This window comes from Oncorhynchus tshawytscha, linkage group LG16 (genome assembly GCF_018296145.1).
Source record: "Oncorhynchus tshawytscha isolate Ot180627B linkage group LG16, Otsh_v2.0, whole genome shotgun sequence".
NCBI lineage: Eukaryota > Metazoa > Chordata > Actinopteri > Salmoniformes > Salmonidae > Oncorhynchus > Oncorhynchus tshawytscha.
Genome location: NC_056444.1, coordinates 85536181 through 85551585, shown reverse-complemented (window position 1 = coordinate 85551585; position 15405 = coordinate 85536181). Strand labels below are relative to the sequence as shown.

Here is a 15405-nt window from a genome sequence, read left to right as displayed (position 1 = left end):
ACAGAGAACATCCCTGGTCATCTACTGCCTCTGATCTGGAGGACTCACTAAATTGAGAACATCCCTGGTCAACCCTACTGCCTCTGATCTGGAGGACTCACTAAACAGAGAACATCCCTGGTCATCTACTGCCTCTGATCTGGAGGACTCACTAAACAGAGAACATCCCTGGTCATCTACTGCCTCTGATCTGGAGGACTCACTAAACACACATGCTGCATTTGTAACTGATGTCTGAGTGTTGGCGTGTGCCTCTGGCTATCCGTAAATATAAAAAACAAGAAAATGGTGCTGTCTGGTTTGCTTAATACTGTTAAAGTCGGAAGTTTACATACTCTTAGATTGGAGTCATTAAAACTTGTTTTTCAACCACTCCACACATTTCTTGTTAACAAACTATAGTTTTGGCAAGTCGATTAGGACATATACTTTGTACATGACACAAGTAATTTTTCCAACAATTGTTTAATATTCCAACAATTGTCTAGTAGGTTACCTAAGCCTAATAGGTTACCCCAGTCTAATAGGTTACCCCAGTCTAATAGGTTAACCCAGTCTAATATGTTACCCCAGTCTAATATGTTACCCCAGTCTAATAGGTTACCCCAGTCTAGTAGGTTACTCCAGTCTAATATGCTACCCAGTCTATTAGATTACCCCAGTCTAATAGATTACTCCAGTCTAATAGGTTACCCCAGTCTAGTTGGTTACCCCAGTCTAATATGTTACCCCAGTCTAATAGGTTAACCCAGTCTAATAGGTTACCCAGTATAATAGATTACTCCAGTCTAATAGATTACCCATTCTAATAGATTACCCGGTCTAATATATTACCCAGTCTAATAGGTTACCCCAGTCTAATAGATTACCCCAGTCTAATAGGTTACCCAGTGTAATAGGTTACTCCAGTCTAATAGGTTACCCAGTCTAATATATTACCCCATTCTAATATGTTACCCAGTCTAATAGATTACCCAGTCTAATAGATTACCCCAGTCCATTATGTTAACTCCCTTTCTAGTAGGTTACCCCAGTCTAATAGGTTACCCCAGTCTAATAGGTTACCCCAGTCTAATAGGTTACCCCAGTCTAATAGGTTACCCCAGTCTAATAGGTTACCCAGTCTAATAGATTACCCAGTCTAATAGGTTACCCAGTCTAATAGATTACTCCAGTCTAATAGGTTACCCCAGTCTAGTAGGTTACCCAGTCTAATAGGTTACCCCAGTCTAATAGGTTACCCAGTCTAATAGATTACCCAGTCTAATAGGTTAAACCAGTCTAATAGATTATCCAGTCTAATAGGTTACTCCAGTCTAGTAGGTTACCCCAGTCTAATAGATTACCCCAGTCTAATAGATTGCTCGGTCGAATAGTTTACTAAGTATAATAGGTTAACCCAGTCTAATATGTTACCCAGTCTAAAAGGTTACCCCAGTCGAATAGGTTACTCCAGTCTAGGAGGTCACCCCAGTCTAATATGTTACCCAGTCTAATAGGTTACCCCAGTCTAATAGGTTACCCCAGTCTAATAGGTTACCCCAGTCTAATAGGTTACCCCAGTCTAATATGTTACCCAGTCTAATAGGTTACCCAGTCTAATAGGTTACCCCAGTCTAATATGTTAACCCAGTCTAATAGGTTACCCCAGTCTAATAGGTTACCCCAGTCTCATAGGTAACCCCAGTCTAGTAGGTTACCCCAGTCTAATATGTTACCCCAGTCTAGTAGGTTACTCCAGTCTAATAGGTTAACCCAGTATAATATGTTAACCCCCTTTCTAGTAGGTTACCCCAGTCTAATAGGTTACTCCAGTCTAATAGGTTACCCCAGTCTAATAGGTTAACCCAGTCTAATATGTTAACCCAGTCTAATAGGTTACCCCAGTCTAATATGTTAACCCAGTCTAATAGGTTACCCCAGTCTAATATGTTACCCAGTCCAATAGGTTACCCCAGTATAATATGTTACCCAGTCCAATAGGTTACCCCAGTATAATATGTTACCCAGTCCAATAGGTTACCCCAGTCTAATATGTTACCCAGTCTAATAGGTTACCCCAGTCTAATAGGTTACCCCAGTCTAATACGTAACCCCAGTCTAATATGTTACTCCATTCTAATATGTTAACCCAGTCTAATAGGTTACCCCAGTCTAATTTTTTACCCAGTCTAATAAATTACCCCAGTCTAATAGGTTACCCAGTCTAATAGATTACCCCAGTCTAATAGGTTACTCCAGTCTAATAGATTACCCCAGTCTAATATGTTACCCAGTCTAATAGGTTAACCCAGTCTAATATGTTACCCATTCTAATAGGTCAACCCAGTCTAATAGGTTACTCCAGTCTAATATTGGTCTAATATGTTACCCCAGTCTAGTAGGTTAGTCCAGTCTAATAGGTTACCCCAGTCTAATATCTTACCCCAGTCTAGTAGGGTACTCAAGTCTAATAGGTTACCCCAGTGTCGTAGGTTACTCCAGTCTAATAGGTTAACCCTTTCTAGTAGGTTACCCCAGTCTAATAGATTACCCCAGTCTAATAGGTTACCCCAGACTAATATGTTACCCCAGTCTAATAGGTTAATCCAGTCTAATAGGTTACCCCAGGCTAATATGTTACCCAGTCTAATAGGTTACCCAGTCTAATAGGTTACCCCAGTCTAATAGATTACTACAGTCTAATATGTTAACCCAGTCTATATGTTACCCAGTCTAATAGGTTAACCCAGTCTAATAGGTTACCCCAGTCTAATATGTTACCCAGTCTAATAGGTTACTCCCGTCTAATAAATTACCCAGTCTAATAGATTACTCCAGTCTAATAAGTTACCCAGTCAAATAGGTTACCCCACTCTAATATGTTACCCAGTCTAATAGGTTACCCCAGTCTAATAGGTTACTCCAGTCTAATAAGTTACCCAGTATAATAGGTTACCCCAGTCTAATAGGTTACTCCAGTCTATTAGGTTACCCCAGTCTAATAGATTACTACAGTCTAATATGTTAACCCAGTCTATATGTTACCCAGTCTAATAGGTTAACCCAGTCTAATAGGTTACCCCAGTCTAATATGTTACCCAGTCTAATAGGTTACTCCCGTCTAATAAATTACCCAGTCTAATAGATTACTCCAGTCTAATAAGTTACCCAGTCAAATAGGTTACCCCACTCTAATATGTTACCCAGTCTAATATGTTACCCCAGTCTAGTAGGTTAGTCCAGTCTAATAGGTTACCCCAGTCTAATATCTTACCCCAGTCTAGTAGGGTACTCCAGTCTAATAGGTTACTCCAGTCTAATAGGTTAACCCTTTCTAGTAGGTTACCCCAGTCTAATAGATTACCCCAGTCTAATAGGTTACACCAGTCTAATATGTTACCCCAGTCTAATAGGTTAATCCAGTCTAATAGGTTACCCCAGGCTAATATGTTACCCAGTCTAATAGGTTACCCAGTCTAATAGGTTACCCCAGTCTAATAGATTACTACAGTCTAATATGTTAACCCAGTCTATATGTTACCCAGTCTAATAGGTTAACCCAGTCTAATAGGTTACCCCAGTCTAATATGTTACCCAGTCTAATAGGTTACTCCCGTCTAATAAATTACCCAGTCTAATAGATTACTCCAGTCTAATAAGTTACCCAGTCAAATAGGTTACCCCACTCTAATATGTTACCCAGTCTAATAGGTTACCCCAGTCTAATAGGTTACTCCAGTCTAATAAGTTACCCAGTATAATAGGTTACCCCAGTCTAATAGGTTACTCCAGTCTATTAGGTTACCCCAGTCTAATATGTTACCCCAGTCTAATATGTTACCCCAGTCTAATAGGTTACCCCAGTCTAATAGGTTACCCAGTCTAATATATTACCCAGCCTAATAGGTTACCCCAGTCTAATAGGTTACTCCAGTCTAATAGGTTACCCCAGTCTAATAGGTTACCCCAGTCTATTAGGTTACCCCAGTCTAATATGTTACCCCAGTCTAATATGTTACCCCAGTCTAATAGGTTACCCCAGTCTAATAGGTTACCCAGTCTAATATATTACCCAGCCTAATAGGTTACCCCAGTCTAATAGGTTACTCCAGTCTAATAGGTTACCCCAGTCTAATATGTTACTCCAGTCTAATATGTTAACCCAGTCTAATATGTTAACCCAGTCTAATAGGTTACCCCAGTCCAGTAGGTAACTCCAGTCTAATAGGTTACTCCCGTCTAATAAGTTACCCAGTCTAATAGATTACTCCAGTCTAATAAGTTACCCAGTCAAATAGGTTACCCCAGTCTAATATGTTACCCAGTCTAATATGTTACCCCAGTCTAATAGGTTACTCCAGTCTAATAAGTTACCCAGTATAATAGGTTACCCCAGTCTAATAGGTTACTCCAGTCTATTAGGTTACCCCAGTCTAATATGTTACCCAGTCTAATAGGTTACCCCAGTCTAATAGGTTACCCCAGTCTAATAGGTTACCCTGTCTAATATATTACCCAGTCTAATAGGTTACCCCAGTCTAATAGATTACCCCAGTCTAATAGGTTACCCAGTCTAATAGGTTACTCCAGTCTAATATGCTACCCAATCTATTAGATTACCCCAGTCTAATATATTACCCAGGTCTAATAGGTTACCCCATTCTAATAGGTTACCCCCGTCTAATAGATTACCCCAGTCTAATAGATTACCCCAGTCTAATAGGTTAACCCAGTATAATATGTTAACCCCCTTTCTAGTAGGTTACCCCAGTCTAATAGATTACCCCAGTCTAATAGGTTACCCCAGTCTAATATATTACCCAGGTCTAATAGGTTACCCCAGTCTAATATGTTAACCCAGTCCAATAGGTTACCCCAGTCTAATATGTTACCCAGTCTAATAGGTTACCCAGTATAATATGTTACCCCAGTCTAATATGTTAACCCAGTCTAGTAGGTTACCCCAGTATAATATGTTACCCCAGTCTAGTAGGTTATTCAAGTCTAATAGGTTAACCCAGTATAATTTGTTAACCCCCTTTCTAGTAGGTTACCCCAGTCTAATATATTACCCCAGTTTACTAGGTTACTCCAGTCTAATAGGTTACCCCAGTCTAATATGTTACCCCAGTCTAGTAGGTTACCCCAGTCTAATATGTTACCCCAGTCTCGTAGGTTACCCCAGTCTAATATGTTACTCCAGTCTAATATGTTAACCCAGTCTAATAGGCTACCCCAGTCTAATATGTTACCCAGTCTAATAGGCTACCCCAGTCTAATATGTTACCCAGTCTAATAGGTTAGGTTACCCAGTCTAATAGGTTAACCCAGTCTAATAGATTACTCCAGTCTAATAGGTTACCCAGTATAATATGTTAACCCCCTTTCTAGTAGGTTACCCCAGTCTAATAGATTACCCCAGTCTAATAGGTTACTCCAGTCTAATAGGTTACCCGCTATAATATGTTACCCAGTCTAATAGTTTACCCCAGTCTAATATGTTAACCCAGTCCAATAGGTTACCCCAGTCTAATATGTTACCCCAGTCTAATATGTTCACCCAGTCTAATAGGTTACCCCAGTCTAATATGTTACCCAGTCTAATAGGTTACCCAGTATAATATGTTAACCCCCTTTCTAATAGGTTACCCCCATCTAATAGCTTACTCCAGTCTAATAGGTTACCCAGTATAATGGTTACCCAGTCTAATAGGTTACCCCAGTCTAATATGTTACCCAGTCTAATAGGTTACCCAGTCTAATAGGTTACCCCAGTCTAATATAGGTTACTCCAGTCTAATATGTTACCCAGTCTAATATATTACCCCATTCTAATATGTTACCCAGTCTAATAGGTTACCCCAGTCCAGTAGGTTACTCCAGTCTAATATGCTACCCAATCTATTAGATTACCCAAGTCTAATATATTACCCAGGTCTAATAGGTTACCCCATTCTAATAGGTTACCCCGTCTAATACATTACCCCAGTCTAATAGATTACCCCAGTCTAATAGGTTAACCCAGTATAATATGTTAACCCCTTTCTAGTAGGTTACCCCAGTCTAATAGATTACCCCAGTCTAATAGGTTACCCAGTCTAATATGTTCCAATATATTACCCAGGTCTAATAGGTTACCCAGTCCAGTAGTCTCTAATATGCTACCCAATCTATTAGATTACCCCAGTCTAATATATTACCCAGGTCTAATAGGTTACCCCAGTCTAATATGTTAACCCAGTCCAATAGGTTACCCCAGTCTAATATGTTACCCAGTCTAAGTAGGTTACCCAGTATAATATGTTACCCCAGTCTAATATGTTAACCCAGTCTAGTAGGTTACCCCAGTATAATATGTTACCCCAGTCTAGTAGGTTATTCCAGTCTAATAGGTTAACCCAGTATAATTTGTTAACCCCCTTTCTAGTAGGTTACCCCAGTCTAATAATATATTACCCCAGTTTACTAGGTTACTCCAGTCTAATAGGTTACCCCAGTCTAATATGTTACCCCCCCAGTCTAGTAGGTTACCCCAGTCTAATATGTTACCCCAGTCTCGTAGGTTACCCCAGTCTAATATGTTACTCCAGTCTAATATGTTAACCCAGTCTAATAGGCTACCCCAGTCTAATATGTTACCCAGTCTAATAGGCTACCCCAGTCTAATATGTTACCCAGTCTAATAGGTTAACCCAGTCTAATAGGTTAACCCAGTCTAATAGATTACTCCAGTCTAATAGGTTACCCAGTATAATATGTTAACCCCTTTCTAGTAGGTTACCCCAGTCTAATAGATTACCCCAGTCTAATAGGTTACTCCAGTCTAATAGGTTACCCGCTATAATATGTTACCCAGTCTAATAGTTTACCCCAGTCTAATATGTTAACCCAGTCCAATAGGTTACCCCAGTCTAATATGTTACCCCAGTCTAATATGTTAACCCAGTCTAATAGGTTACCCCAGTCTAATATGTTACCCAGTCTAATAGGTTACCCAGTATAATATGTTAACCCCCTTTCTAATAGGTTAGTCTAATAGATTACCCCCATCTAATAGCTTACTCCAGTCTAATAGGTTACCCAGTATAAGGTTGGTTACCCAGTCTAATAGGTTACCCCAGTCTAATATGTTACCCAGTCTAATAGGTTACCCAGTCTAATAGGTTACCCCAGTCTAATATGTTTAATAGGTTACTCCAGTCTAATATGTTAACCCAGTCTAATATGTTAACACAGTCTAATATGTTATCCCAGTCTAGTAGGTTACTCCAGTCTAATATATTACCCAAGTCTAATAGGTTACCCCAGTCTAATATGTTAACCCAGTCTAATAGGTTACCCAGTCAAATCAAATCAAATCAAATCAAATTTTATTTGTCACATACACATGGTTAGCAGATGTTAATGCGAGTGTAGCGAAATGCTTGTGCTTCTAGTTCCGACAATGCAGTAATAACGAACAAGTAATCTAACTAACAATTCCAAAAAAAACTACTGTCTTATAACACAGTGTAAGGGGATAAAGAATATGTACATAAGGATATATGAATGAGTGATGGTACAGAGCAGCATAGGCAAGATACAGTAGATGATATCGAGTACAGTATATACATATGAGATAAGTATGTAAACCAAGTGGCATAGTTAAAGTGGCTAGTGATACATGTATTACATAAGGATGCAGTCGATGATATAGAGTACAGTATATACGTATGCATATGAGATGAATAATGTAGGGTAAGTAACATTATATAAATAGCATTGTTTCAATTTTCCCATGATTAAAGTGGCTGGAGTAGAGTCAGTGTCATTGACAGTGTGTTGGCAGTAGCCACTCAATGTTAGTGGTGGCTGTTTAACAGTCTGATGGCCTTGAGATAGAAGCTGTTTTTCAGTCTCTCGGTCCCAGCTTTGATGCACCTGTACTGACCTCGCCTTCTGGATGACAGCGGGGTGAACAGGCAGTGGCTCGGGTGGTTGATGTCCTTGATGATCTTTATGGCCTTCCTGTAGCATCGGGTGGTGTAGGTGTCCTGGAGGGCAGGTAGTTTGCCCCGGTGATGCGTTGTGCAGACCTCACTACCCTCTGGAGAGCCTTACGGTTGAGGGCGGTGCAGTTGCCATACCAGGCGGTGATACAGCCCTGCCAGGATGCTCTCGATTGTGCATCTGTAGAAGTTTGTGAGTGCTTTTGGTGACAAGCCGAATTTCTTCAGCCTCCTGAGGTTGAAGAGGCGCTGCTGCGCCTTCCTCACGATGCTGTCTGTGTGAGTGGACCAATTCAGTTTGTCTGTGATGTGTATGCCGAGGAACTTAAAACTTGCTACCCTCTCCACTACTGTTCCATCGATGTGGATGGGGGGTGTTCCCTCTGCTGTTTCCTGAAGTCCACAATCATCTCCTTAGTTTTGTTGACGTTGAGTGTGAGGTTATTTTCCTGACACCACACTCCGAGGGCCCTCACCTCCTCCCTGTAGGCCGTCTCGTCGTTGTTGGTAATCAAGCCTACCACTGTTGTGTCGTCCGCAAACTTGATGATTGAGTTGGAGGCGTGCATGGCCACGCAGTCGTGGGTGAACAGGGAGTACAGGAGAGGGCTCAGAACGCACCCTTGTGGGGCCCCAGTGTTGAGGATCAGCGGGGAGGAGATGTTGTTGCCTACCCTCACCACCTGGGGGCGGCCCGTCAGGAAGTCCAGTACCCAGTTGCACAGGGCGGGGTCGAGACCCAGGGTCTCGAGCTTGATGACGAGCTTGGAGGGTACTATGGTGTTGAATGCCGAGCTGTAGTCGATGAACAGCATTCTCACATAGGTATTCCTCTTGTCCAGATGGGTTAGGGCAGTGTGCAGTGTGGTTGAGATTGCATCGTCTGTGGAGCTATTTGGGCGGTAAGCAAATTGGAGTGGGTCAAGGGTGTCAGGTAGGGTGGAGGTGATGTGGTCCTTGACTAGTCTCTCAAAGCACTTCATGATGACGGATGTGAGGGCTACGGGGCGGTAGTCGTTTAGCTCAGTTACCTTAGCTTTCTTGGGAACGGGAACAATGGTGGCCCTCTTGAAGCATGTGGGAACAGCAGACTGGTATAGGGATTGATTGAATATGTCCGTAAACACACCGGCCAGCTGGTCTGCGCATGCTCTGAGGGCGCGGCTGGGGATGCCGTCTGGGCCTGCAGCCTTGCGAGGGTTAACACGTTTAAATGTCTTACTCACTTCGGCTGCAGTGAAGGAGAGACCGCATGTTTCCGTTGCAGGCCGTGTCAGTGGCACTGTATTGTCCTCAAAGCGGGCAAAAAGTTATTTAGTCTGCCTGGGAGCAAGACATCCTGGTCCGTGACTGGGCTGGGTTTCTTCCTGTAGTCCGTGATTGACTGTAGACCCTGCCACATGCCTCTTGTGTCTGAGCCGTTGAATTGAGATTCTACTTTGTCTCTGTACTGGCGCTTAGCTTGTTTGATAGCCTTGCGGAGGGAATAGCTGCACTGTTTGTATTCAGTCATGTTACCAGACACCTTGCCCTGATTAAAAGCAGTGGTTCGTGCCTTCAGTTTCACACGAATGCTGCCATCAATCCACGGTTTCTGGTTAGGGAATGTTTTAATCGTTGCTATGGGAACGACATCTTCAACGCACGTTCTAATGAACTCGCACACCGTATCAGCGTATTCGTCAATGTTGTTGTCTGACGCAATACGAAACATCTCCCAGTCCACGTGATGGAAGCAGTCTTGGAGTGTGGAGTCAGCTTGGTCGGACCAGCGTTGGACAGACCTCAGCGTGGGAGCTTCTTGTTTTAGTTTCTGTCTGTAGGCAGGGATCAACAAAATGGAGTCGTGGTCAGCTTTTCCGAAAGGGGGCGGGGCAGGGCCTTATATGCGTCGCGGAAGTTAGAGTAACAATGATCCAGGGTCTTTCCACCCCTGGTTGCGCAATCGATATGCTGATAAAATTTAGGGAGTCTTGTTTTCAGATTAGCCTTGTTAAAATCCCCAGCTACAATGAATGCAGCCTCCGGATAAATCGTTTCCAGTTTGCAGAGAGTTAAATAAAGTTCGTTCAGAGCCATCGATGTGTCTGCTTGGGGGGGGATATATACGGCTGTGATTATAATCGAAGAGAATTCTCTTGGTAGATAATGCGGTCTACATTTGATTGTGAGGAATTCTAAATCAGGTGAACAGAAGGATTTGAGTTCCTGTATGTTTCTTTCATCACACCATGTCACGTTGGTCATAAGGCATACGCCCCCGCCCGTCTTCTCACCAGAAAGAGTCTAATATGTTACTCCAGTCTAGTAGGTTACTCCAGTCTAATAGGTTAACCCAGTCTAATAGGTTAACCCAGTCTAATAGATTACTCCAGTCTAATAGGTTACCCAGTATAATATGTTAATCCCTTTCTAGTAGGTTACCCCAGTCTACTAGATTGCCCCAGTCTAATAGGTTACTCCAGTCTAATAGGTTACCCGGTATAATATGTTACCCAGTCTAATAGGTTACCCCAGTCTAATATGTTAACCCAGTCTAATAGGTTACCCCAGTCTAATATGTTACCCAGTCTAATATGATACCCAGTCTAATAGGTTACCCCAGTCTAATAGGTTACTCCAGTCTAATAGGTTACCCAGTCTAATAGGTTACTCCAGTCTAATATGTTACCCAGTCTAATAGGTTATCCCAGTCTAATATGTTACCCCAGTCTAGTAGGTTACCCCAGTCTAATATGTTACCCCAGTCTAGTAGGTTACCCCAGTCTAATAGATTACCCCAGTCTAATAGGTTACCCCAGTCTAATAGGTTACCCAGTCTAATAGGTTACCCAGTCTAATAGGTTACCCAGTCTAATAGGTTACCCAGTCTAATAGGTTTCCCCAGTCTAATAGGTTTCCCCAGTCTAATAGGTTAACCCAGTCTAGTACATTACCCCAGTCTAATAGGTTACCCCAGTCTAATAGGTTAACCCAGTCTAATAGGTTAACCCAGTCTAATAGGTTAACCCAGTCTAATAGGTTAACCCAGTCTAATATGTTAACCCAGTCTAATAGATTACCCCAGTCTAATAGGTTAACCCAGTCTAATAGGTAAACCCAGTCTTATAGATTACCCCAGTCTAATAGATTACCCCAGTCTAATAGATTACCCCAGTCTAATAGGTTAACCCAGTCTAATAGGTTAACCCAGTCTAATAGGTTACCCAGTCTAATAGATTACCCCAGTCTAATAGATTACCCCAGTCTAATAGATTACCCCAGTCTAATAGGTTAACCCAGTCTAATAGGTTAACCCAGTCTAATAGGTTAACCCAGTCTAATAGGTTAACCCAGTCTAATATGTTAACCCAGTCTAATAGATTACCCCAGTCTAATAGGTTAACCCAGTCTAATAGGTAAACCCAGTCTTATAGATTACCCCAGTCTAATAGATTACCCCAGTCTAATAGATTACCCCAGTCTAATAGGTTACCAAGTCTAATAGGTTAACCCAGTCTAATAGGTTACCAAGTCTAATAGGTTAACCCAGTCTAATAGGTTACCAAGTCTAATAGGTTAACCCAGTCTAATAGGTTACCAAGTCTAATAGGTTAACCCAGTCTAATAGGTTAACCCAGTCTAATAGGTTACCAAGTCTAATAGGTTAACCCAGTCTAATATGTTAACCCAGTCTAATAGATTACCCCAGTCTAATAGGTTAACCCAGTCTAATAGGTTACCAAGTCTAATAGGTTAACCCAGTCTAATAGGTTACCAAGTCTAATAGGTTAACCCAGTCTAATAGGTTAACCCAGTCTAATAGGTTACCAAGTCTAATAGGTTAACCCAGTCTAATATGTTAACCCAGTCTAATATGTTAACCCAGTCTAATAGGTTAACCCAGTCTAATAGATTACCCCAGTCTAATAGGTTACCAAGTCTAATAGGTTAACCCAGTCTAATATGTTAACCCAGTCTAATATGTTAACCCAGTCTAATAGGTTAACCCAGTCTAATAGATTACCCCAGTCTAATAGGTTAACCCAGTCTAATATGTTAACCCAGTCTAATATGTTAACCCAGTCTAATATGTTAACCCAGTCTAATAGGTTAACCCAGTCTAATATGTTAACCCAGTCTAATATGTTAACCCAGTCTAATATGTTAACCCAGTCTAATATGTTAACCCAGTCTAATATGTTAACCCAGTCTAATAGGTTAACCCAGTCTAATAGGTTAACCCAGTCTAATAGGTTAACCCAGTCTAATAGGTTAACCCAGTCTAATATGTTAACCCAGTCTCACTTATCTTAGTCCCACCAAAGCTGTGTTTTACAAATGTAACTGTTTTTAAGTTCAAAGTAGCAAAGTGAAGGCTCTCTTCCTGTTTGCCAGTCATGATGACACTGCACTGTAAGCTTGCCAACCTGGACTGCCAGGGCTGAGGTGTGTTTAGCCTACTGCTGAAACCCTGACCCATTGAGTCCCATTACCCAGCTAGCTACAGATCCTAAACCCTGACCCATTGAGTCCCATTACCCAGCTAGCTACAGATCCTAAACCCTGACCCATTGAGTCCCATTACCTAGCTAGCTACAGATCCTAAACCCTGACCCATTGAGTCCCATTACCTAGCTAGCTACAGATCCTAAACCCTGACCCATTGAGTCCCATTACCCAGCTAGCTACAGATCCTAAACCCTGACCCATTGAGTCCCATTACCCAGCTAGCTACAGATCCTAAACCCTGACCCATTGAGTCCCATTACCTAGCTAGCTACAGAGATGGAGAGACAGAGAGAGATGGACAGAGACAGAGAGAGAGAGAGAGAGAGAGAGATGGCGAGAGACAGAGAGAGACAGAGACATAATCTGCTCCTTTACTAGCATTTTTCAAATCTGTCAATTCATGATTTAGAACTGTTAAATAATACACAGAGTTACATATTACACAGTTACATATTACATAGTACACAGAGTTACATATTGCACAGAGCTACATATTACATATTACACATACCAAGGGCAGAGTTACACCAAGGGCAGAGTTACACCAAGGGCAGAGTTACATATGACACATACCAAGAGCAGAGTTACATATGACACATACCAAGGGCAGAGTTACATATGACACATACCAAGGGCAGAGTTACATATGACACATACTAAAAGCAGAGTGACACACGCATAGCTCAAGTTAGGTTTGGCATTGGTTATGCTTCTTTATGGTCTCGTATTTGCCTGGTAATAAAAGACAAATCACCTGGAAAAAGCATCATTACAGCTAGTTGGGGGTCCTGGTGGTCTGGTTGGTCCTAGTGGTCCTGGTGGTCCTAGTGGTCCTAGTGGTCCCAGTAGTCCAAGTGGTCCTGTTGGTCCTAGTGGTCCTGGTGGTCCTGGTGGTCCGGGTGGTCCTGGTGGTCCTGGTGGTCCTGGTGGTCCTGGTGGTCCTGGTGGTCCTGGTGACCTAGTGGTCCTAGTGGTCCTGTTGGTCCTGTTGGTCCTGTTAGTCCTAGTGGTCCTGTTAGTCCTAGTGGTCCTGTTGGTCCTAGTGGTCCTAGTGGTCATGTTGGTACTAGTTGGTCCTGGTGGTCCTAGTTGTCCTAGTGGTCCTAGTGGTCCTGTTGGTCCTGTTGGTCCTGTTAGTCGTAGTGGTCCTGCTGATCCTGTTAGTCCTAGTGGTCCTGTTGGTCCTAGTGGTCCTAGTGGTCATGTTGGTACTAGTTGGTCCTGGTGGTCCTAGTGGTCCTGTTGGTCCTGTTGGTCCTGTTAGTCGTAGTGGTCCTGCTGGTCCTGTTAGTCCTAGTGGTCCTGTTGGTCCTAGTGGTCCTGTTGTTCCTAGTGGTCCAGTTGGTCCTAGCTTTCCTGGTGGTCCTGTTGGTCCTGTTGGTCCTAGTGGTCCTGTTGGTCCTAGGGGACCTAGCGGACCTAGTGGTCCTGTTGGTCCTAGAGGTCCTGTTGGTCCTAGGGGTCCTGTTGGTCCTAGTGGTCCTGGTTGTCCTAGTGGTCCTAGTGGTCCTGTTCATCCTAGTGGTCCAAGTGGTCCTGGTTGTCCTAGTGGTCCTAGTGGTCCTGTTCATCCTAGTGGTCCAAGTGGTCCTAGTTGTCCTAGTGGTCCTAGTGGTCCTGTTCATCCTAGTGGTCCTAGTGGTCCTAGTGGTCCTGTTCATCCTAGTGGTCCAAGTGGTCCTGTTAGTCCTAGTGGTCCTGTTGGTCCTAGTGGTCCTGTTGGTCCTAGTGGTCCTGGTTGTCCTAGTGGTCCTAGTGGTCCTAGTTGTCCTGTTGGTCCTAGTGGTCCTAGTGGTCATGTTGGTCCTAGTGGTCCTTTTGGTCCTGTTGGTCCTGTTGGTCCTAGTGGTCCTGCTGGTCCTAGTGGTCCTGTTAGTCCTAGCTGTCCTAGTGGTCCTGTTGGTCCTAGTGGTCCTGTTGGTCCTAGTGGTCCTGTTGGTCCTAGGGGTCCTAGTGGTCCTATTGGACCTAGTGGTCCTGTTGGTTCTAGTGGTCCTGTTGGTCCTAGTGGTCCTATTGGACCTAGTGGTCTTGTTGGTCCTAGTGGTCCTAGTGGTCCTATTGATCCTAGTAGTCCTAGTGGTCCTGTTAGTCCTAGTGGTCCTGTTGGTCCTAGTGGTCCTGTTGGTCCTAGTGGTCCTGTTGGTCCTAGTGGTCCTAGTGGTACTGTTAGTCCTAGTGGCCCTGTTGGTCCTGGTGGTCCTAGTGGTCCTAGTGGTCTTGTTTGTAGGTGACCAAATACTTATTTTCCACCATAATTTGCATATAAATTCATTAAGAATCCTACAATGTGATTTTCTGGATTTTTTTCTTCTCATTTTGTCTGTCATAGTTGAAGTGTACCTATGATGAAAATTACAGACCTCTCTCATATTTTTAAGTGGGAGAACTTGCACAATTGGTGGCTGACTAAATACTTTTTTGCCCCACTGTATATACAGTATATAATAAGCATAACGTTTCAGAATACTCGAACTGGGATTTCTAGAAAACCTGGCCAAAGTTTCCTGAATTTTGCAACTCTATCTGTAAATAATGTGTTTATTAATCCATAAAAGGTTTGTGCCCTGAGAGGAGGATAACTGGGTGGTTTCTTTATGAACGATCTGGAAGCATCTGCAGCACAGACAGGCTGCTGCAAGGCAGCAAATACACATCTGCAAGGAGACTGCATGACTGCATTTTTAACAAACCCTCTCCATGTGTGTGTGTGTGTGTGTGTGTGTGTGTGTGTGTGTGTGTGTGTGTGTGTGTGTGTGTGTGTGTGTGTGTGTGTGTGTGTGTGTGTGCGCACTGGATAGTGAACAACCACACCGAAATACTTTCACTCACTCACATGCAAACACACACTTGCACGTATGCTTGCACATATACACACACACACACACACACACACACACACACACACACACACATGTGTAGAGGGTTTGTCAAGAATGCAGTC

General features: G+C 42.8%; 1 protein-coding gene across 1 annotated transcript; it reads right to left on the bottom strand.

Moving 5' to 3' along the window:
* Positions 1-8663: 8663 nt before the first annotated feature.
* On the bottom strand, positions 8664-13520 carry LOC121839706 (EMI domain-containing protein 1-like; the record flags this gene model as incomplete). The annotated part of the gene is made up of 3 exons (XM_042299957.1): positions 13216-13520; positions 12936-12948; positions 8664-8711 (listed from the first exon to the last, which is right to left on the bottom strand). Coding segments are annotated over exons 1-3 (366 nt in total), but the record flags the coding sequence as incomplete, so codon positions are not given.
* Positions 13521-15405: the final 1885 nt, after the last annotated feature.